The 22918-nt window shown below is 36.6% G+C and overlaps 1 protein-coding gene across 1 annotated transcript in view; it reads right to left on the bottom strand.

Annotated features, from left to right (window-relative positions):
• Window positions 1-22918, bottom strand: part of LOC145979595 (adenylate cyclase type 10-like) — a 55377-nt gene that overhangs the window by 27345 nt on the left and 5114 nt on the right. The window contains exons 3-4 of the mRNA XM_083112561.1: window positions 16164-16383; window positions 11332-11450 (exon numbers count right to left, since the gene is read on the bottom strand). Of these exons, the coding sequence (XP_082968687.1) occupies window positions 11332-11450; window positions 16164-16383 (339 nt within the window). The remainder of the gene's footprint in view (window positions 1-11331; window positions 11451-16163; window positions 16384-22918) is intronic.

Below are 22918 nucleotides of genomic sequence, written 5' to 3'. Positions count from 1 at the left end.
CCCGGTATGTGGTTCTGAATTTTCAGATACAAATATCAAGGTGAAACACCATTCTCATACAGATGGTCGATATAAACAGGCCCTGTGTAATAGCTGTAATATTAAGATCAAGAGACCAAGATTTGTCCCCATATTTTGCCATGGAGCATCCAATTATGATTTCCATCATCTGATCAGATATGAGGGGTTTGAGAAGGAGAATTTAAATATTTTAGCTGAAAATGATGAGAAATATATATCTATTAGCAAAACAATTAAAGTTAATGGATTTTCTATTCACATAAGATTTCTTGATTCTTACAGATTTTTACCTGCTAGCCTGGATACACTGGCCACTCAATTACCTGATGGTGAATTCAAAATCACACGTGCAGTGTTTCCAAATCAGGATCCGAAATTAATTAGGCGGAAGGGTGTGTATCCATATGATTATGTTACAGATTTTTCTAAATTTGATGAGTGCTCCCTGCCTCCACAAGAAGAGTTTTACAGCAAAATCAGAGGATCTGGAATCACTGATGAAGATTATCACCGTGCCCAATTGGCGTGGAACAATTTAGAATGCCGGACATTTCGTGATTATCACATGGCATATTTGAAACTTGATGTGACCATCTCAGCAGATATAATGCAGACATTCAGAAAATCTTGTATGCAAAATTATGGACTGGACCCAATATATTTTTACAGTGCCCCGGGCCTAGCATGGTCTGCAATGTTTTTAAACACCAAAAAGCAATTGGATCTGATCCAAGATCAAGATATGTATCTGTTTATGGAGCAAGGTATAAGAGGAGGCATGGTACAATGTTCTCAGAGATATGCCAGAGCAAATAACAAATATATGCCTGATTATGATCCAGCACTGCCATCAAATTATATATTGTATGTGGATGCAAACAGCCTCTATGGTCACGCCATGATGCAAAAACTGCCATATGCAGGGCTTGAATGGGTCGAAGATTTCAATATTGAGGATCTTCAGGACTTTGATGACAGTGACTATGGCCTCTTCTTAGAGGTTGATCTGACAATTCCAGATGATTTACATAACAAATTTTCTGATCTGCCCCCAATTCCCGAGGTTCAGTGCTCACCTGGCTCTAAACAGAAGAAGCTCATGATGACACTGGAGCCAAAACAGGGTTGTGTCATATATTACAAGAACCTCCAGTTCCTGATGAAACATGGTGTTCAAGTGACCAAACTTGGAAAAGTTTTGAGGTTCAGGCACTCAAGATGGTTGAAACCATACATTGATACAAACACAAAGCTTCGAACATCTGCAAAGAGCGAATTTGATAAGACCTTGTTTAAATTAATGGTTAATTCAGTATATGGCAAAACAATTGAAAATGTCAGAAAACATACCGATGTTAAAATAATTACTGACCCCAGCCTGAGCAAAAAATTGGTTGCAAAGCCCAACTTCAATTACAGAAGAATTTATGATGAAGATATGGCACTTTTCAACATGAAAAAAACAAAGATTAAGTTTGATAAACCTATTTATGTAGGGGCTGCAATATTGGAATTGTCCAAATTACATATGTTAATATTGTATTATGATGTGTTGAAACCTTTTTATGGTGATAATGTAAAACTGATGTACATGGACACGGATAGTTTTATTCTTGATATTAAAACAGAAGATGTTTATCAAGATATGTCACAGCCTGAATTGTTTCAATATTTTGATACCAGTGAATTGCCAAGCCATTTGAATATTCAACCCCACAACAAAAAAGTGCCCGGCAAGTTAAAAGATGAGACACTTGGTGATGTTATTGTGGAATTTGCTGGGTTAAGTGCCAAGGTGTATAGTTTTAAAACATGTAGTGCTGTTGTCAAAAAAGCCAAGGGTATTGGCAAAGTAGCTGTGGAAAAAGAGCTCCAATTTGAGGATTATAAAAATTGCATCAAATCCCAGAGTTTAATCAGAACATCGGAATCCAGAATTCAGAGTGTGGATCACTTATTGACTTCAAATGTTGTAAGAAAAGTGGCTCTGGACTCACATGATGATAAGAGATGCATTTTATCATGTGGCATACATACTTTACCATGGGGTTATTGTGATTTGAAAAATGGGAATCAATGCCCAATTACAGAGCATGATTTGAAATAAATAAACATGCCTATGAACTTATTTGGGTTTAAAAAACAAGGTATTATGGATCTGCCAGCACCACAACCCTCTCCTGATATGCTGTCTAAACTGAGTGGTTTGTTAATTATTCATCTGAACAGCATACTTACAGATGTTGATGATAAAACAGGTAAAACATTGTACATATTTAACAATAATTTAAATTATTACCAATTACCTGTAGGTGGTCAATTACAATTTATTACAACCCCTGAGGGTGATGTCAAGATTTCAGTAGGGAGAAATATTTACAGAATTAAGCACTCAAACATGGTTTCTGGCACTGTTTATACTGTTTCTGCTGGTGACTGCTTATATATTGAAGTCCCTGGATCATATGATAAGCTTATACCCTTTTTTATAGAATTAAGAATCAGATACTCTATAATAAATAACTACTAAACAAAATGCCTAATGATATTTTTGGCCATACAAGACATGAAGATCACAGTGATGAGATTCTGATGCTTGATGTCAGAGTCAAGAAATTAAGAAGTGATTTACAAGCTTTACAAACCACACTCAATGCCAGTCTTCAATTAGAAATTACAAATTTGCAATCACAATGCATAGACCCTCTTCTTAAAATTGATTCTGAACTTAAATTGCTGCTTCAGAAATATACTGACCTGGCTACATTGGATAATTTTCAAAGTTTAGAAGAAGCTGTTGCAGCTCTTCAAGCCAAATTTAAGACCCAGGCTAACAACTCTGAGCAATTGAAACAGCAATTGGAAGAGCAAATAAATAATGTCCAGGCACAGCTCCAAACAATTGTCAAAAGCATAAAATCACAAGAAGATTTTGATCTAGTGATTTCCACTCTAAAGGAACAGATTCAGTCACTCCAAATACCTAATCTGGACCCTCTGAACAATGCCATAGCCGAGGTTAAAGAAAAAATTGAGACACTTGAAAATTTTATGAACAATTTGCCATCTTCTGATGCTTTAAATGCAATAACTCGGAGTGTGGCAAATATTAAGCTGCAACTTGAAACATATGAAGATTTTGGAAAAATTCAAAGTTCCATAACCCATCTTGAAGGTACAATAGCAGCAGTGCAAAGTGATTTGGCAAATGTACTTGAATCCCGATTGCCTGGGATTGTAGATACACTTGTCAGTGTCCAGCAACAAATCACAAAGCTTGAAAACCTCAACACTGAATCTGAACTATCTCATTTTCATCACTTGATAGATGATATCCAAACAAAACTTGAAATTTTACAACAATCAACACCCTCTCAGGCAGATATAGCCCTGCTCCAAAATGCTATGCAAAATGTGGCTGATGCTTCTGAATTACACAATGTGAAATTGGCACTTGAATTTTTGCAAAATACAGTGTCAAATTTGCCTACATCACAGGAACTTAAAAATATTAAGAGAGCAGTAAATAGGATATTGAAATCAGAAGATATCAAGAATATCCAAGCAGAGATCAAACATCTCACTCAGACAGTGGCCACTCTACCAACCAATCAACATATTAATGAACTGCATTCCCTGTTTGAGGATATCAGAAGACAGGTCCATGATCTTACAGCTCAAAATTCAAAATTGGCAGTTGTTGAAAATTTGCAACAAATTGTAGCTAATATCAAGCAACAGCTAGGGACAATGGAATCCAATCAAGCAAATGCTTTGTCTGTTTTTGCCACCCAGCTCCAAGAAATTGTGCAACAATACAAGAAACTTGCTGTGGACATAAGAATCAAGCCTGGGCACGATGAGATTGTTAGAACCATCAATGAGCATCTTGAATCTGTAACAAGCAGATTGCTCACAGCAGAAAAAGAAATAACAGGCATAATCGAGAATCCAAAACATTCAGTAATTCTTGAATTGTACAGCATCCCCAACAAAGAATATGATTCTCCATTTACACCAGGTGGCAAAATATATATGCTGTCCCCTGCACAATTTTATTACCAGTTTTTTGTTGGGGGCACATTGAGACCAATCAAGATCAAATATTGGCTACAGCCACAGGCACATCACTATCAATAACAAATGCTGATAACAAAGTGAAAATCACCAGTGTAGAATTAGAGGATTTTACAGATCCCAATACATTAGAAACATCCTATGTTGAAGATGATGGCACTCTGGAATTTAAAATACATATTGGAGACAAATTATATTTAGAAAATCCTGCAGTCTCAGCTGCTGAACACCCTATAGTTGCAATATTCTTGTTTACATATTATGTCTAGACAAATTATTGTTGATGAATTACACAGACAGGCCAGACATAATTTTAAGAGACTCCCAGTAGTCACAAAGGGCATAGATGATTTATGGCAAAGCGACTTGATTGAGTTAGCAAGTGGGCAGTTGAAAAACTTAGACAAAATCAACAAGGGCTACAAGTATCTACTCACTGTAATAGACACATTTTCAAAATTTGCCTGGGCTGTGCCACACAAATCCAAGACTGGGGCATGTGTTACAGAAGCTTTTAGGACAATCATCAATCAGAGTGGAAGATCCCCGCGCTATTTGCAAACAGATAATGGCAAAGAATTTTATAATTCAGTGTTTCAACAATTTATTAAAAGCCAGGCAATAAAACATTACTCGAGTTACAGTGATCTCAAAGCCTCAATTGTAGAGAGATTCAACAGAACCTTAAAAAATCTTATGTATAAACAATTTACACTGCAGGGTAATTATAAATGGGTTAATATTCTTCCAGAACTTCTACATAAATATAACAATTCTGTCCATTCCACAATCAACATGAAACCCTCTGAAGTAATAAGCTCATCTGATGAGCAAAAATTGATCAGCACTGTTTATTATCCTAAATATCGGCCAACAACAAGAAAGGTCAAATACAGGGTAGGGGATCAAGTAAGAATAAGCAAATATAAGCACTTATTCAAGAGAGGCTTTACAAGAAACTGGAGCAGTGAATTATTTACAGTGGTTCAAGTTAAACCCGGGACCCTTAACACATATATAATAAAGGATCACCGAGGAGAAATTCTCAAAGGCAGGTTCTATGAACAAGAGCTCAGCAAAACTAAACAGCCTGACACATATCTCATAGAAAAAATCATCCGCAAAAAAGGCAAAAAGTTACTTGTCAAATGGCTGGGTCATCCGGAAAACAGCTGGATCGATGCAGACAAAATAATAATATGAGCACCTGGGATGTTATAAAAAGGCTGCCAGAACCTGAACAACAGAATAAGAGAAATGGGAACTTGCTACCTGATAATATTAGATGTCTTATTGTTGGGCCATCTGCTTGTGGTAAAACTACACTAATGGTTGATAATTTTTTATTGGCACCCAACTGGTTAGACTGGAAAAACAGGCACTTGTATATCTTCTCTAAGAGCTTGGAACAATTAAAATATCAGCAGTTGATGAAGCTTTATGATGGATTGGATATTGCCACTTTTGAACCAGATGTTAAGCCACTTGATGAATGTCTCGATAATTCTGTTGTTGTGTTTGATGACATTATATTGGATAATCAAAACAAGGTTAGGAATTTCTTTACACAGGGCCGACACAAAAACATTGATTGCTTCTACCTGGCACAGACTTTTTCAAAAATACCCAAGCAGCTGATCCGAGACAACAGCAATTTTATATGTGTGTTTCATCAAGATCATACCAACCTCAAACACATACATAATGAATATGTAGGTGGGGACTTGAGCTACAATGATTTTTCCAAATTTTGCAGCAAGTGCTGGAACCAGGACAGTTATGGGTTTGTCACAATTGATATGACAAGAACACCCAATAGTGGCAAATACAGAAATAAAATCAACAATTTTCTAGACGTTGAAACATTTTCTAGACGTTGAGACGTATATAAATAAACATGAAAAGGCCAATCATTGATGATCTTAAGTTAAGAGATTATCTTGTAAAAAGATTTAAGGGATGGAAATCAGAGAACCGTGGAATTTATGAAAAACACAAACAAACAGAACAGCCTGTAATTGATGCTATTAATAATTTAGGTAAGAATATCAAAACTGTTACAGAGCAGAATCAAAATTTGCTCACAGAGCTTGTACCTGTAGCTGCAAGGAACATATTAGATTATCCATTCACCCCACTTTCCAGTATTCATACACCTAGTCCTCCTCGAAGAATTGAGGCTAGTCAGGATCCTATTGAATTGGGTCTTCTTGCTCAAAAATATTTAACCACACCTAAAGACAATAAAGATGAGGTGTTTGGCTTATATGCTGACACAGAGCTTGATGGCAGCATTATTCATAGAATTGGCAATTTCAGAGTAACATTTATGGGAGATGATATAATTGTATATTCAGAATCTCGTCTCGGAGAAAAAGGTGCTTTTGTTAAGTACACCGGAACACCTGGATTGTGGGAACTGATGACTAGGAAAAGACCTGGCAGCTATACAGATCAAGATTATGAGGATTACAAAGAAATATTAATAAAATCAGATGCTCTATACCAGAACAATGATCCCACACAAAAAAGAGTCAAGTCGAGCAGTGGAGCAAAATACAACAACTTAATCAAGCCCATATGGTCACAGATCAAGACAGGTAGTGGGATCAAACAATACAACACCCTGCCCAAAGAATTTGTGTGGGTTGATGATGTCAGGAAACTTGTAGATAGGCTATTGGTGATAGCTGGGGAGGAAAATGCTGGGAACCACAATTTTTACAATGAAAAGGTTGGAATTATGGACATGATAAGCACAAAATTGTCTAATTTTATAGTGAATGATCCTAAGGGCATTGGATATCTCATAAAAATTATTAATACTCTACCACCTAAATTTTGGAATATTTCTGAGGGTCGGGGCCTTGTTAATGACATTATAAACAAGTTGCCATTTGAACTGCATATTCCAGGCTATCAGTATTGTGGTCCAGGCACAAAATTGGATCATAGATTAAACAGAGGTGATCCTGGTGTTAATCCCTTAGATGCTGCTTGTAGAGACCATGATATTGCATACAACACACATTCTGATCTTGACAAGAGACATGTTGCAGACAAGAAATTAGAAGAGGCTGCATTTGGTAGATTTGTAAGCAAAGATGCATCTTTGAGTGAAAAAATAGCAGCATTGGGAACCACCATAGCTATGAGCACCAAACAAAAACTGGGGTGGGGGCTGTGAATATGTATATAATAAACCTACAATGAAGGCCAAGGGTGTTATGTATCAAATACCTTATGCAGGTCTCAAATCTCTTAAAACTATTGACAGTCTTTTGACCAAAAAGCAGCGCAAGAAAAAAAATTCTTGTATTGCAAAGGGGCATGGTATGAAATTGTTGCTTAGTACCCCCCAATTAAAAAAATTACAGCAATCAAGAAAAAAATCACATGTGGGGGGATTTATATTTACCATCCCTGCCATCTTAGCTGCTCTCGGGGCTGTTGGGAGCTTGGCCGGGGGATCAGCTGCCATAGCAAAAACAGTAATAGATGCCAAGAAAAATAAGGCAGAATTAGATGAGCAGAGGCGCCATAACCTGGCCATTGAGAAACAAGGCAAAGGTGTTAAGAGAGCCATGAATAAGTTTAAAAGAAACAAGAGCCGCTTACAAACCAAGATATTGAAGCTTTAATCAAGCCACTGGGCATCAAACATTTTAGATGTGTGTACATGTCTGATTCTTTACCGGAACAACCACTCAACAAAGAGTGTGGCATTGTTAATTTGGATGAGTACAAAAATCAGGGCACTCACTGGATTTGCTATCTTAAATATTTAAAAGATGAGGCATTTGTGTTTGATTCATTTGGAGGTGTTCCACCTGAAAATTTAATAAAATATCTAAATTCAGCTAATCTTTATTACAATAATGCCCGTGTTCAAAACTTCAAAGATGTTAATTGCGGACATTTGTGTTTATCTGTTCTTAGATACATGTCTCAAATAAATAAACCATCAATTGAAGATTTTCAAAAAGCCTTGTGGTATTTAAAACATCATGGGGGTATTCCATCTCACCAGCCAAAATTCAATATTAAAACTCAAATTGCATGATGACATAGTGTATCCCAAAACAATAGCTCTCAGAGCATTTTATGGCATGTACCTGATCCCCAATATTACACACCACAACAACAAAATTGCAGTAGGGGATGAAAAAATTCTCATCACTCCAGGGCAATATAATCTGTCCACTCTAAATGCTCAATTACCCAGAGGTATAGTTTTAAGTCAAAATTCTGTCACTCACAGAGTAGAGATTGTATCTGCCACAGAAACAGTGGATCTGGGTACTATAGGAGAGCTGTTGGGATTTGAGAACAACACAAAACTTGAACCAGGCATCAAACACACTGCTATGAATATACCTAAATTCTTGGCCATAGAGACTCTGAATATACACTGTAATATAGCAGAGGGTATGATCACCAAATCAAATGGCATAGGCACTCACAAACAAACAGGCATCATTGCAACATTCAAGCCTAATTCTGAATTTATGGAGCCAATAATCTACAATCCATCCCCAACATTATATTTTCCTGTGTGCCATAATAGAATAGATTATATTGAATTGATGGTCACTAATGAAAAAGAAGAATTAGTTGATTTTGCTGGAGCCACAACAACTGCAATCATAGAGATTAACATTTAAATAAAAATACATACAATGGAAAATATTGAGAGTTATGAGCTACAATCATTCCCTCCAAACAGGAGGACATTTGCAAATTTAAATCAACCCAACACAGAGATTGAGGTTGATCTTGATGTAGGGGATGGATTTATACACCCCCACAGAGCAGATCTATACATCAAATTTGATGTTGTAAAACTCGATGGTACAGATTATCCGGCAAATTCAAATATAAGATTGGTAGATAATTTTGTGCCTCATCTATTCTCTGAAATTGAGATCAGAAAACATGGCGTTGTTATAAACAGAGTGGATTATCCCGGCATTACCTCCACAGCTTTGGCCACATTAAAATTATCCAAAACCGAGGCTTCATATTACAAAATAGGAGGATTCGAGGCTGGTGATAAGATATTATCTAAGAACCACACAGTGCTGTTCCCCATGCGCCTGTTGCCAGGATTCTTCTCAGATTTCAAAGATATTATGTGGAAGGGTGGGTTAAGAATCACATTTAGAAGAGCTGCAAATGATAACAATGCTTTGATGAGGTACAGTGCAATAAACCCTACAGGAGAAGCTCTGCCTAATACCTTACCAGATGCAGGCAAATGCATTATTCAGACTATGGAGCTAAGAATCCCTGTTGTTGAATATGAGGCCAGTTATGCTCTTAAATACAAAGCTGATATAATAAAAAATCCACAGATTCCTCTGCAATTTTATACGTATCAATGCGTACAAAAGCCCGCATCTGGTACATATTATGAGTTTGATGCTACAAATTCATTCTCCAGCATACAATATGACATGCCTGATTTTGTGGTGGTATTGTTTCAGACTGGAAGACACAATAATCAGGAAAAAAATTCAAGCAAATTTGATAACTGCAACATCAAGAACATATATCTTAAAAATGGCAGAAATGAGGTATTTCCTAGAGAAAATTACAATTTAGACATGTCCAAGAATGATTTCCTCAAATTATATGAGGCTTTTTCGGCTTTCAAGAGGGTCACTACAGGCAATACTGACATGTATTACACACCAGATGAATTCAAGGCACAGAGACCTATGTTTGTAATTAACACTTCAAAAAGAAAACAGGTTGTGGTGAGTGACAGAACAAACATTAAAATTATCTGTGAATTTCATGAGGCTTTACCTGATGACACCATATGTAGTGTTATTCTCATAGGAGAAAAATCATATGTTTATGATGTAAGAAATGAGAGAGTCACGGAGCAATTCTAGAGGGTCTCTGCGGCAAACCGGAAGTAAACCGGAAGTGGACCGGAAGTAGACCGGAAGTGAACCGGAAGTAAACCGGAAGTGGACCGGAAGTAAACCGGAAGTGGACCGGAAGTAAACCGGAAGTAAACCGGAAGTGGACCGGAAGTAGACCGGAAGTAGACCGGAAGTGGACCGGAAGTAAATATGTGTGTGTGGGTGGGTGTAGGTGGGTGTGGGTGTGTATGTGTCCTGGCCTAGTTTTAAGTGTGGCCAAAAAAATATCAATTTTTGACAGAATTATGGACAACAATCTCACAAAAGGCACTTTTGTGAGTATGGCCTCATCAATCTAAGAGGGCTCTTCCTTTCTCATGGAATCCATGAGGGTTTTTTTACAAAAATCTTGGATTAGAGGGGGTTCTACACTTGAGCAAAAAAGCTCATATGGACATGTTGAGCTTGTTTTAAGTGTAAACAAATCTGCTTGGGGGGAGCTCTTCCTTTCTCGGGTTTATAATACCACCAATCCCACTACTTGTGTTGTGCCTGCGACTTCAATAGTCTTATCCTTCGACCCAATATCTTCTTTGAACACTGAACTTCCGATCCTTGGGAGAAGGCATCTTAAGCCTCCGGAAACTTTCCAGATTGTTATCGAACGCGACAAAACTCATTGTTGTTTCAAGTTTTCACCAGTTAGCACATCATTCGTATTTCTTACATGCAGGCTACAGGACGATCCAAAAAAATCTTTAAACCTGAATTTGATCGGTAAATCGTAAGAGACTTCTCCTCCTGAGTTTTCCTAGTACATATAATTTTATAGTTAGTACAGATCCATAGATATATTCACTTCTTAACATTACTTGTCAACACCCTATATATATATATATATATATATATATATATAGTAATTTACGGACAGTAGAGTGGATTGGAATAGCTGGTGTGTCTGTAGGAGGTTACTATACGAAAAAAAAAAAGAAAAGGTCTCTCTATGGCGGAATGCAACTTAATGAAAAATTGGAAGTTTAAAAAGTTGTACACAAACTTTCATCACCAATACATACATGTTGAAATAAATAGTAAATCTCCATAATTTGTGATCTTATTTTGTAGTGATTTAGTTGGTGTTCAACAGGAAAAGCTGAATGCTTGACTAAGTCTTAAATTAATAAGATATGGGCATATCAAGATGAATAAGTTCATTAATAAGTTATAGTACTACCTAACCTAACATTATCTAACAAACCTTTTTTCATTAAACACCAACATTCAAGTCTAATATTTAAAGGATTTATCACCAGTAAAAGAATAATAGTTTTCAATTTTAAGTGAAAACTAAAATACATACCTTTTCTTTTACCAAATTGAAAGCTTCCTGCAAAAGCAGAAGAGCTTGCGTGTTTTCTCCTCGTTTAATAGACAAGTAGCCACTATCCATGAGGTACAATATGAGTTTTCCAAATAACCCTGGAACAGAAAAATAAAAGTTATTTCATTTACAGAATGAACAGCATAGTTCTGACAAATTCAATAAAATTGTTTATTTTCTTAAATGGCAGTTAAGTTCTTTACAAAAATGGTTTGACAGGACCCTGTGGACCATACTAGAATGCAGACAGAGTTGTCCTTATCTATACAATGCACTTATTTATCTACACAACCGACAATACTTATCAAATGTTCAAAGTGGTCTTAATGTTTTATTTGTTTATTTAACAAATAATTCCAAGTATAAAACTAAGCCATTTTATATTGGAATGGTATAACATAATAAGATAACAACGCCAAGTAAAATTTCATATCGAAAACGTGATTTACAAATTCTTACACAATAACTTTATAAATAGTAGTTGACTTATTTGTATTTCGTATAAGTGTAATTTGGAAGTGTGATAATAGAATGAAAATATATCACTTCTGCGATAAGTAATATCAAATTTGAGAGTTTATTAATCATTTTCACACCGAAATGCCACTTTACATACGCTTTTGAACTCGAAATATTCGCGGTTTTTATACCTAAAATTTTGTTCTTTTATTCATCATAAGTATGTGCTCCTATGCTTTACATAATCGGACATCTACCACTGGTATGTCTATGAATTAGCCTTACTGTGCACAAAATGGACTTAAAACACCAAATCAACCAATCAACCAAACCAATACATCTTATATTTAATTTCCTAGAGTCTTGAGCGAGACGAGATTTTCCTTCTCAGAGATGTCGCTACAGGGTGACAGGAAGTGATAGAAAAATAAAAAATCAGATAATGAAAGGCAGGAAAAGATCTAGAAACAGAGAGAGAGAGAGAGAAGAAATAAAGGAAGACAGAAGAAGAAAGAGCAACAGAAAGAAACTACTGAAAAAGGAGAGAGAATGCGAGGAAGAAAGGAAGATAGAAAAGACAGAAGGAAAGAAAGGAAAAGAGGCAACAAGAAGAAGATAGGAAAAGACTTAGAAACAGAAAGAGAGAAAGGAATTAATAAAGAAAAAGAGAAAACCAGAGTAAGAAAGGAAGATGGGAAAACAGAGGAACAGGGAGAAAGAAAAGAAGAAAGAGAGAGAACCAGAGGAAGAAAGGAAGATGGGAAAACAGAGGAACAGGGAGGAAGAGAAGAAGAAAGAGAGAGAACCAGAGGAAGAAGAAGGAAGATAAAGATAGAGAAACAGAGAGAAAGAAATGAAGAAAGAGAGAAAATGAAGATAGCATGAGGGAGAGTCAGAGAGAGGAAGAAATGAAGAAAGAAATCGAGAACAATGAATAGAAAGAGTGAAATAGAGGAAGGAAGAGAGAAAAGACAAGTAGTCATTGATGACGTAACTGGCTTTAGCTTCCCCTTTAGGAACTAAGTAGCCCTATGTAGAAGAATCTCACCCAACTGTCTAATTATCCTCGAAATTACGCAAAATTTGAACTTACGTTTGGTTGATTTGGAGTTTTAAGTCCACTTTATGCACATTGAGGCTAATTGGGACTGGACCTACAGTTTAAAGTGGGATGCAAAGCACTATGTGCCTTCACCGGGTATCGAACCCGGGACCCCTTGATTACAATTGAACTCAATTTATAATTTGCACTAATTTTGCGCTAACAAACTGGACCTTGCGATTACATAACATGTATTTTAATATTCTGATGTAATTCTTGAATATGTTAAAGCAAAATTCTTGGTAAATGGATGCATATAATTGGAGAATACCTTTCACTAATATTGATCAATATATTGAACAGCATTAAATTATTACTATTTTCAAATATCGGTATCGGAGGGAATCGGTAACAGCATTGGTTCAAAGTGGTATCGGCTCAGCCCAAGTGACGATAGCTATGATGAAGGGACACTCACAAACAGGGTTGGCATGTTTTAAAGAAAAGTGTTTTAAGCAACTTGTTTTAAACGTTTAAAACACACGCCTTTTTTCACAAATGTTTAAATCGTTGAAAACAAAATGTTTTAAACATGTTTTTTTCAGACTTGTTTAAAACACATTTTAATACTTCCTGTTTACTAGTTTGTGGTTATTTGATTTTTTTGTAACTATGGCTCTTCATTGAATGCGTGTCCAAGGGCGCAATCACAGGGGGCCAGGGGGACATTGCCCACCCAACCTTGGATGGAAATGAGTTATAGGGTGGGCAAGGGGGGCAAACATTGACGGCCAAGTGTACCTGCAGGGGGCAATTACCGCCCACAACTTCAAATTTTATGCAAATAAAAATACTTTTCGTAAAATTTTCTTGCTCGCTTCGCTCGCAATGCCTCCTCATCTTAGTCTTATCAACTTCAGAACCGTAGATGGGGGCGGCGGGAAACGATCTAAATGGAAATAAGTTGTAAAATTGATTGATTTGTGGTTTTAAGTCCACTTTACGCATAGAAAGGCTAATCGGGACTAGACCTACAGTTTAAAGTAGGATCTGAACCACTGTACCATGTGCCTCCACCGGTTATCGAACCTGGAACCCCTTGATTACAAGCTGACAATGTTACCATTACACCATCGGGGAGGCACAAAAGTTGTAAAAGAGAGAATGCATTGGCGTCTCGTAAAGTTATTTGATTTCAGCCTGCAAAAAAAATGGATCCAAAAATTTTCTTGCTCGCTTCGCTCGCATTCTTTCTTTCTTCTCTGTAATGCTTTGTAAATTATCAGACAGAGAAATAAGACTTGTCTTAATTGATTTTGTTTTAAATGCATTAACAATTGTTTTGAGGAAAGGGAGCGTTCACATTTCAGAGACAATTTATGTAATTTTTGCTGTTGGTTTATTTGATTTGATTTGATTTAGTTTATTTTACTTCGCGTTTTGTGCCTCTTGGCTAATTTGCGAAGATGGGGATGAGTGATGAAATGATGAAATTGATGAATGGACATTCACAAACAACCAAGCCCGACCGGGATTCGAACCCGGGACCCTTGGCGTCGCAGCGCGATGTGCTAACCACTCGGCCACAGGGTCGGGCACTGTTGGTTTATTGTGAGATGGATGAATTGGTTGTGTAATGAATTTAAATAATATAACTTGTATGTAATATGTATTAAATAAATTTTGAATAGGTACGTACACAATTTAGTGTTCAAGTCGCTTCATATGTGAAGCATATATTGTGCACCAAATTTATACATGTTAATGTAAGAAAGAATTATATTTGAAATGCATTTATCAAGAATTTTCTCTCTTTCAAAAATAGTTTATGTGCTTGTTTTCCATTATTAATGTGAAATTGAATGTGTTGAAAAGATAATTCAAATCGTTTATTCGAACACAAATGCTTTAGCACCAACTTCTACCCCCTTTTTGCATAATTTACGAGGATAATAACGTCTTTGATACTACCACTACTACTAATAATAATGTTGGTCCTGGGTTCGAATCCCGGCTTGGGCATGGATGTTTGTAAGTGTCCATTCATCAATTTCATCATATCATCAGTCATCCCCATCTTCGCAAATTAGCCAAAAGTGGCACAATAAGCGAAGTAAAATAAAGCATAACAATAATAATAATAATAATAATAATGTTGGTCCCGGGTTCGAATTCCGGTGTCCATTCATCAATTTCATTATATCATCATCACTCATCCCCTTCTTCGCAATTAGCCAAAAGTGGCACAATAAGCGAAGTAAAATAAAGCATATCAATAATAATAATAATAATAATAATAATGTTATAATAACATTATTATGATTAAAATTATTATCATTAGCATTATTATTATTATTATTATTATTGGCATGTTTATCCTGGCACTTGCCCCCCCCCCCAGACAAAAATTCGTGGTTACGCCTCTGTGCGTGTCATTCTGTTTATTGTGCATATAAATCTGTTCAGTGGCTGAAAATGTATATTGGATTTACAAAGAAACATAGAGTGATGAATGAATACCCGTGGGTCACGTTTAAAACACCAAGCCATGTTATTTTTTTACATGTGTTTAATATATTTTAAAAATTGAATACTACATGGAAGAAACAGTTTTGTTTCTCACTTAATGCATTGCAAAATGTGCACATTGTTGTTAATGTCAATATTTAGTTGCAATCACGGTAAAATGTCGCATTAAAAGAGTAACAAAAAAGAAGAGTAGCTACCACGTTGACTCACTGGGACCTGGCAACTGTGGATTAGTTGAAGTTTCTCGAACAGTCTACATGCAAGATTTACATTTAAGAGTAACATAAATGTGTATTTTAAGAAGTTAGTCAAGCGTTTACTTATAATAAGAACACAGTTTAGCCATGGATGATTAACAAATTTCTTATTAACCATTATTCTTAGAAAATAAGTCTTTTTGGCATTATGTTTCAAACGTGTTATTTGTTTAAAACATGTTTTTTTCGGTTCTTGTTTAAAACACTGTTTGAAACAGGTATAAAACCCATCCATCCAACAGATTTCTTGTTATTAACCATTATCCTTAGAAAATAAGTCTTCTTGGCATTATGTTTCAAACGAGTTATTTGTTCAAAACATGTTTATTTTCGGTTCTTGTTTAAAACACTGTTTGAAACAGGTATAAAACAAAAAAACTGCTTGTTTTGTTTCTTTTTAAAAAAATGCCAATCCTGCTCACAAAGAACACCCATGTTTAGGCCGGGATTCGAACCCGGGATCCCTGGCGTGCTAACCACTCCGCCACGAAGGCAGGCTAAAAAGATACATTAAGCTAACAAACCTGCCGCCCTGGTATGCTCGACGAGCTGGTAATGCTTCAGGGCCTTAAGGGCGTTGCACTCGCAGCCCCGGAAGTTGAACTTTAGCAAATCTTGGGGCGGATACAGCTCGCAGTGCGAACAGTTCGGATCCACCGCTTGGCTCTTCCTGCTCACCTCAGAACCCACCCTAGTCCTCATGCGTCTGTCTGGTACCCTGGGGTCTGAAGATATCCTCTTTACCTGCAACCAATCAACAGACAGAGAAAGTGAGGAGTTTGTGATTTGGAGATCTGCAGGGTGTCTCGGAGCCTTGGGTGGGTTCGAGGCCTGGGGCACACAATGTACGCGGGGCATATAACCAAAATTTTTCAGAGGTCTGGAAAAATCAGTTTTTTTCCTTAGTCTGAAGTACAGGTATCCTATATGACTGCAATTTAATACAATTATTTTTTATATATTTTTATGATTATCTAAGAGTCATAAGCAGAATATACTGAAGCTTAAAACCAAGAATTGTGAGAGACTAATAACTAGAGAGCGGAAGTTGAAGAAATGTCATATTTTTTCTGACATCTCGGACACTTCGTCTAGAACCCAAAAAAGGTAATTTTAAAGTACATTTTTTTGCATTATTTGCCAATTTTCATGTCTTGTGCCATTTTTCCAGATTTTTGGCATTTTCCCGTCATTTTTCGCAATATTCGGTGAATTGTTTCGTCCGGCTTAACGAGGTTTTACTGTATTATAGTTAATAGTATTGGATGATTAAAAATTGCCACTCTGGTAGATACTGAACACTCCCAGTTTGTAATTAAATATAATGAACGTCGGACTAGTGCCACTTCGGAAATGAAAATAAATACTAATTGAAGGGCTCGAGGGTAAAACATGTTAAGTGACATTTTGGTTATTAGAAGCTATACTGTAGATAAATTGTTTTCGTGTTGTGTTTACCAATTTCAGAAGCGTTCGATGAGTCCAACTCAAGTTGTATGGCATGACACGCGAAAATAGAAAGACTACTCTGTTTACGTTAGAACTCAATGAGAACCGAAATATCACTTACCACGTTTTACCCCCGAGCCCTCCGATTAATATTTATTTTCATTTCCGAAGTGCCATTAGTCCGACGTTCATTATATTTAATTACAAACTGGGAGTGTTCAGTATCTACCAGAGTGGCAATTTTTAATCATCCAATACTATTAACTATAATACAGTAAAACCTCGTTAAGCCGGACTAATGAGGAGGCTAAGTTGACCGGGATTAACGAAAGTCCAGATTAACTGAAATAACCTAAAGGAACAGTAGAAAGTGCATTAAAACTCCGTTGATAGCAACAAAACACGTTTATTATGGTGTATTTAAAGGGTATTGGCCTAAATACGCTACCTAGGTATACAGTACAAAGTCTGCGGGAAACATACTTTCATCAGTGGTTGGCTGCCTTTTCTTTGGGAAGTTCTCTTGTTGACTTCTAGCCGCATTTAAAACCTTGCATTCTGCTTTTTCTTTTTTGGCCTCTTGCCTGTCCGGATAAAGCGAAGTCCGGCTTACCGGAGTCCGGATTAACGAGGTTTTACTGTACTGCATATTAACTATTTTTGGTTGAAATAATGAACACAATATACAAAACAGTAATTTCGCATGTATTATTATATCGATGCGAAACTTGGTCCCTTACATTGAAAGAGGAACATAATTTGAGAATATTTGAAAACAAAATCCTTAGGAAAATATTTGGACCTAAAAGATATGAGGAGACAGGTGAGTGGAGAAGGTTACATAATTTAGAAGTACATAATTTGTATTCATGTCCAGATATTATTAGAATAATTAAATCAAGAAGACTTAGGTGGGCAGGCCATGTGGCACGAATGGGAGAGGAAAGAGGAGTTTACAGGATTCTTGTTGGGATACCTGATGGTAAGAGACCTGTAGGAAGGCCAAGACGAAGATGGAGGGACAACGTTGAGATGGACCTAAAGGAAATCGGTAGGGATGGAAAAGAGTATATAAATCTTGCTCAAGATAGGGAAAGATGGAAGGCCTGTGTTGCTGCAGCCATGAACCTTCGGGTTTAAGAAGGCTACAGAGTTAGTTAGTTTATAATGAACACAATTTTTATGTGGTACTTTGTTTAGGATATGATTTCAGTCCGTAATGATACTGATATTGGATATTCCTAAATGTGTCAAACAATCAAGAATGACCAAATTAGTTGTTTAATTGTAAGCAACAGTATCCTATAAACTCGTAATAAATCGCAAACAAAGAATTATTTTGATCTGCTGCGGGGTCTCGGGCGTGTGCCCAGAAGTATAGTGAATTCCTTCATTTCAGCTACGGCAGATGTTGAATGAGGACGACTTTGGCAGACGCATAGAATTCTGTCAATGAGAACTGGATATGTGCGATGGGACACTCCCACTTCAATTACCGTTTTGCGACGAGACCAATTTTTATTTCAGGCGAGATTCATCAACGGCGGTTGACGGTCTGGCGTGGAATGTGGAAGAATCGGATTGTTGGTCCATTTTTTCTCGGAGTAACCTCAACAGCATTGCGCTGCCGAGTATCCAGTTTGATTCCAACATGACGGCGCACCGACTCATCAATCTACTATTGTGACCTGACACCATTTGCCCTTTATCTCCGGACCGGAGGCACTTAAAAGCCACGGCTTGTGCTGACAAGATATTTGATCAACGGAACTTGACACACAGAATCGGGCACACTTGTAGCATATTCGATACTACCTTCATCAACCATGTGGTAATAATTTCTTCTTATTTCTTTGTTTCTTGATCTCTTTTCCCACCTTTTGTTTCTCTATATTTTTCATCTCTTCATGTTTATGGAGAAAGGAAAAAGGAGAGAGAAAGAGAGAGAGAGAGAGAGAGAGAAAAGAGGCGCTCTGCCTTTCTTATCTCCTCTTTTCTCTCCCGCCCTGAAATTTGGCGTCGCTCATTTCAAGTTACAAGAAAAAGCAGAGATTTCATTTTTAACGTTAATAACAGAAATAAAATTCAGTTAATTAGTATTCAAACAGATTTACTAACTAGAAATTGTGTTACGTAGAAATTTGTTTAGCGAAAAATGCAGGCTCGACCAGGACTCGAATCCGGGTCTCTGGCATACCGTGCTATTGCTCTACCACTTTTTTTTTTTTTTTCTTTTTACAATTTTTCTTTCATACAGTAATTTTACAGGTTTTGGATCACAATACTTCTTTTAACATTCCATAAGCACCTTTAAAAAATGTGCAAATAATATTTTTCTTTTATCTTGAGACACTTTATGATATTCTAGTTTAACATATATTAAAAATTGATCATGAAAATCTATACCTTTATATATGCAGACAAACAATATATAATTGCCAACCAACCATTGTACACTACGCAATTTAGTACATGGAAAATACGAAAACGTGGGTAACATTATGTTATGCACCGTAAACGCATTGGGATGGGTGCGACAAATTTTTCCTAATAACACATAAATATTTCCATGTTTCACGTGTCCGTATGCATTCACTTAGCCAGTGTGAAATCGAACCATTTTGTTTACACCTACCACATAGTGGGTCTTGTAACAGTTTTAATTTATGTAATTTCTCTTCCGTCACCACTATATCCTGTACCACACAGTACCACGCAGATTTTACCAAAGGCGATAAATGTGGTGCTTGAACATTGTTCCATATTTTGTGCCAGGGATGGGTTGGTTGATTAATCATTATCTTACAGCGAGGGAGTGTTGCCAAACAACGTGACTTGTATAATTGAGATACTTTTGGTATTTCAAGAGGGTTCGCTGAAAGTAGTATATAACAAATTTCTAGCACTGATTCTTGTAAATATTTATAATGCGGTGGCACCGTTGCTATAGCGATCGGAGACTGCAATGGTATGGTGTCCAAAATCTGCTTAAGTATCACACCCGTTAAACTGTCTGGGAAGTTTACTAACATTGACATATCTGCTTGTACGCGGAGCGCTTGGCTTTTTAAATCCACGTAAGTCAAGCCAAGCCCCCCGCACCGTACCGGCAGACATACATTCTCGTGACTCACCCGCAACATTTGGTGTGCCCAAACAAACCAGTTTATCGCACTCCTTATCTGTACAAAATCCAATTTCCTCATCGGAAGCACTCATGCCACAAACCAGAGCTTTGAACTCGCATAAATATTTACAAAAGCTACCCTGGCAACCAAGCTAATGGCACGAAGTTTGTTGTGTTTAAGGATACTTTTCAGGCCAGCAATACATATTGAATAATTTTGAGCAATCATTTCTTGTAAAGAGTGGGTAAAAATTATTCCAAGTATTTTCAATGCATTTACTTTTTGAATTTTATCGTTTTGATACGAGTGGTTTGTAGCATCTAAGTCCATCCAATGAGTTTTATTATAGTTAAGCTTTAGGCCAGCCACCGAGCTGTACTTTTCTATCACATTTTCAAGTATTTCCATATCTGTCGGCAAATTCACAAACACCGTGACATCATCAGCATAACCTAATAATTTTATCGTTGTTGAGTGAATATTTAACCCCTGCAATTGCATTTCAAGTACTTTTAAAAATGGCATTAACGCTACACAAAAACTTATCATAGACATGGGATCACCTTGTCTGACACCCTTTTGTATAGGAAATGTCTTAGTTAAGAACCCATTGATTTTTACACACGATTTGGCATCAGTATATAAACTCTTAATCGCATTTACAAATTTTGGACTACAACCCATCCTTAAAAATACAGCATATAAAAATTCGTGCTGTACAGTATCAAAAGCATTTTGAAAATCCAATGCCACTATACCATGGTGACCTTGAATGGTCGTATGTCTATAACTAGTTATGACATCACGAATTGTCTGTAAAACAGTAAAGATCGATCTATTATTACCATAACAGTATTGATGGACACCGATCATTCTTTCCATATAAGGCAAAAGACGACGAAGTAAACATTTTGCAAAAATTTTATAATCCGTGCACAACAAAGATATAGGTCTATAGTGTTTTACTACCGTAGGATTAGGAACTTTGGGAACCAGGACGATTACACCTGTATTGCTCGTCCTTCCCAAGCAGTGTTGATTATATACTGCATTTATCCAGTCTGTCACAATATTACCTACAAGTGACCAAAATCTTTTATAAAATTCTATTGGAATACCATCTATTCCTGGCGATGAGTTATTCTTCATTCCTAGAATCGCTTCGTACACCTCAGCAGCTGTAAAGGTATTTTCAATCCGCAAGTTGTCATCAACAGAAAAAATTTCCGGAACTTGTTGTAAAAATATTTGTTCCTGAGCTGGATCATAACTTGTTCCTTGAAATCTAGAGTGATATGCGCGGTAAAAGATTTCCTTTATGTCAGTCACATTACTATGTTCCGAATTATCTTCGTCTATTATCTTATGAATCGTTTGGCTTTTTCCCCGATTACGTTCATGTAGAACATGACTAATATTGGCCAATTCAAAAGTGTCAAAAGGTAAAAGTTTACTACGTATTTTGCACCCACTTCTTTTTTGCGCGTGTAATTGCAACAATATTGCCTGTACTTGTTTAATGTTCTGTTGCACTTTTCCCCCTCTTACCCCTTCATCAGTTAGCTCTCTCAACACTTTATAATAAAAATTGTATTTATTATTCCAATCCTGGTTCCGTTCCCTACTATATTGTCTACAAAATCGTGTGATAGCTGGCTTTAGATATTCATCCCACCACTTAATTATATTTATTTGTTTCGCTCTTAATCGTTCCCAATACTTCCATTTCTCTTGGAATTTGTCAGCAAAAAGTGAATCATCAAATAACGATATATTCATTTTCCAATATCCATACCCATATTGTATATTTGGCAGTTGCATATTTACCGCCATTATAATTGCACTATGATCTGAGAAGCAAGTTGGCACCATATTAACATTAGTGATATTAGGGATAATTGATGGTGAAACATAAAATCTATCTAACCTTGAAGCACACCCATCCTTTACATATGTGAAGCCTGCACTTGTTGGATGCAAAGTGTCCCATGCATCTTTCCATTGAAACCCAGTTACCAACTGTTGCAGCGCATTGGATGTATTAAATCCAGGGCGCTGGTCTTTTGGCAACAAAACACAATTAAAATCGCCTCCACAAATAATATGTTGCTTATTACCTTGAAGTTCCGTCGCTACTTCAGTTGCGAAAAATTCATTGCGTTGCTGCCTTTGATTACTACCAGAAGGCGCATACAGATTACATATCCACAGGTTTTCCACTTGTACAGTTGTAATTCTACCACTCGGATGGTATTCTACATTTAATACAGGTATATTGTCTCGAACTAGTACAGCTGTTCCTTGCGCTGAATATGTGGAATTATTATAGACAATATAACTAGAGGGTAACTCATAATTAGTTATTGCTACTTCTTGAATGAGAGCAATATCGATAGCGGACTGAATTAGAAAGTCCCCCAATGCACTTTGTTTTGTTTTGTTTTGTAGTTTGTTTATGTTTATACTAGCAAGTCTAATGGTGGTAAGCATCACTATGGATATGTAAACACTTGCTTTTACAATACTGTTAAATATATACATTGTTTTACTGTTTTTAAGTCTACCTTACACACCAAGATTCTTAATGTTGGTGTTCATCACAACAAAATCAATATTATAACTTACCAAGAATACAGCATGTCGCACCTCATCCTGAAAAAACATATCGTACCACACCAAAACACACCATATACTAACGCGAA

Source organism: Lepisma saccharinum, chromosome 26 (assembly GCF_977018435.1).
Source record: "Lepisma saccharinum chromosome 26, izLepSacc3.1, whole genome shotgun sequence".
Lineage (NCBI taxonomy): Eukaryota > Metazoa > Arthropoda > Insecta > Zygentoma > Lepismatidae > Lepisma > Lepisma saccharinum.
This window is presented reverse-complemented; position numbering and strand designations above follow the sequence as displayed.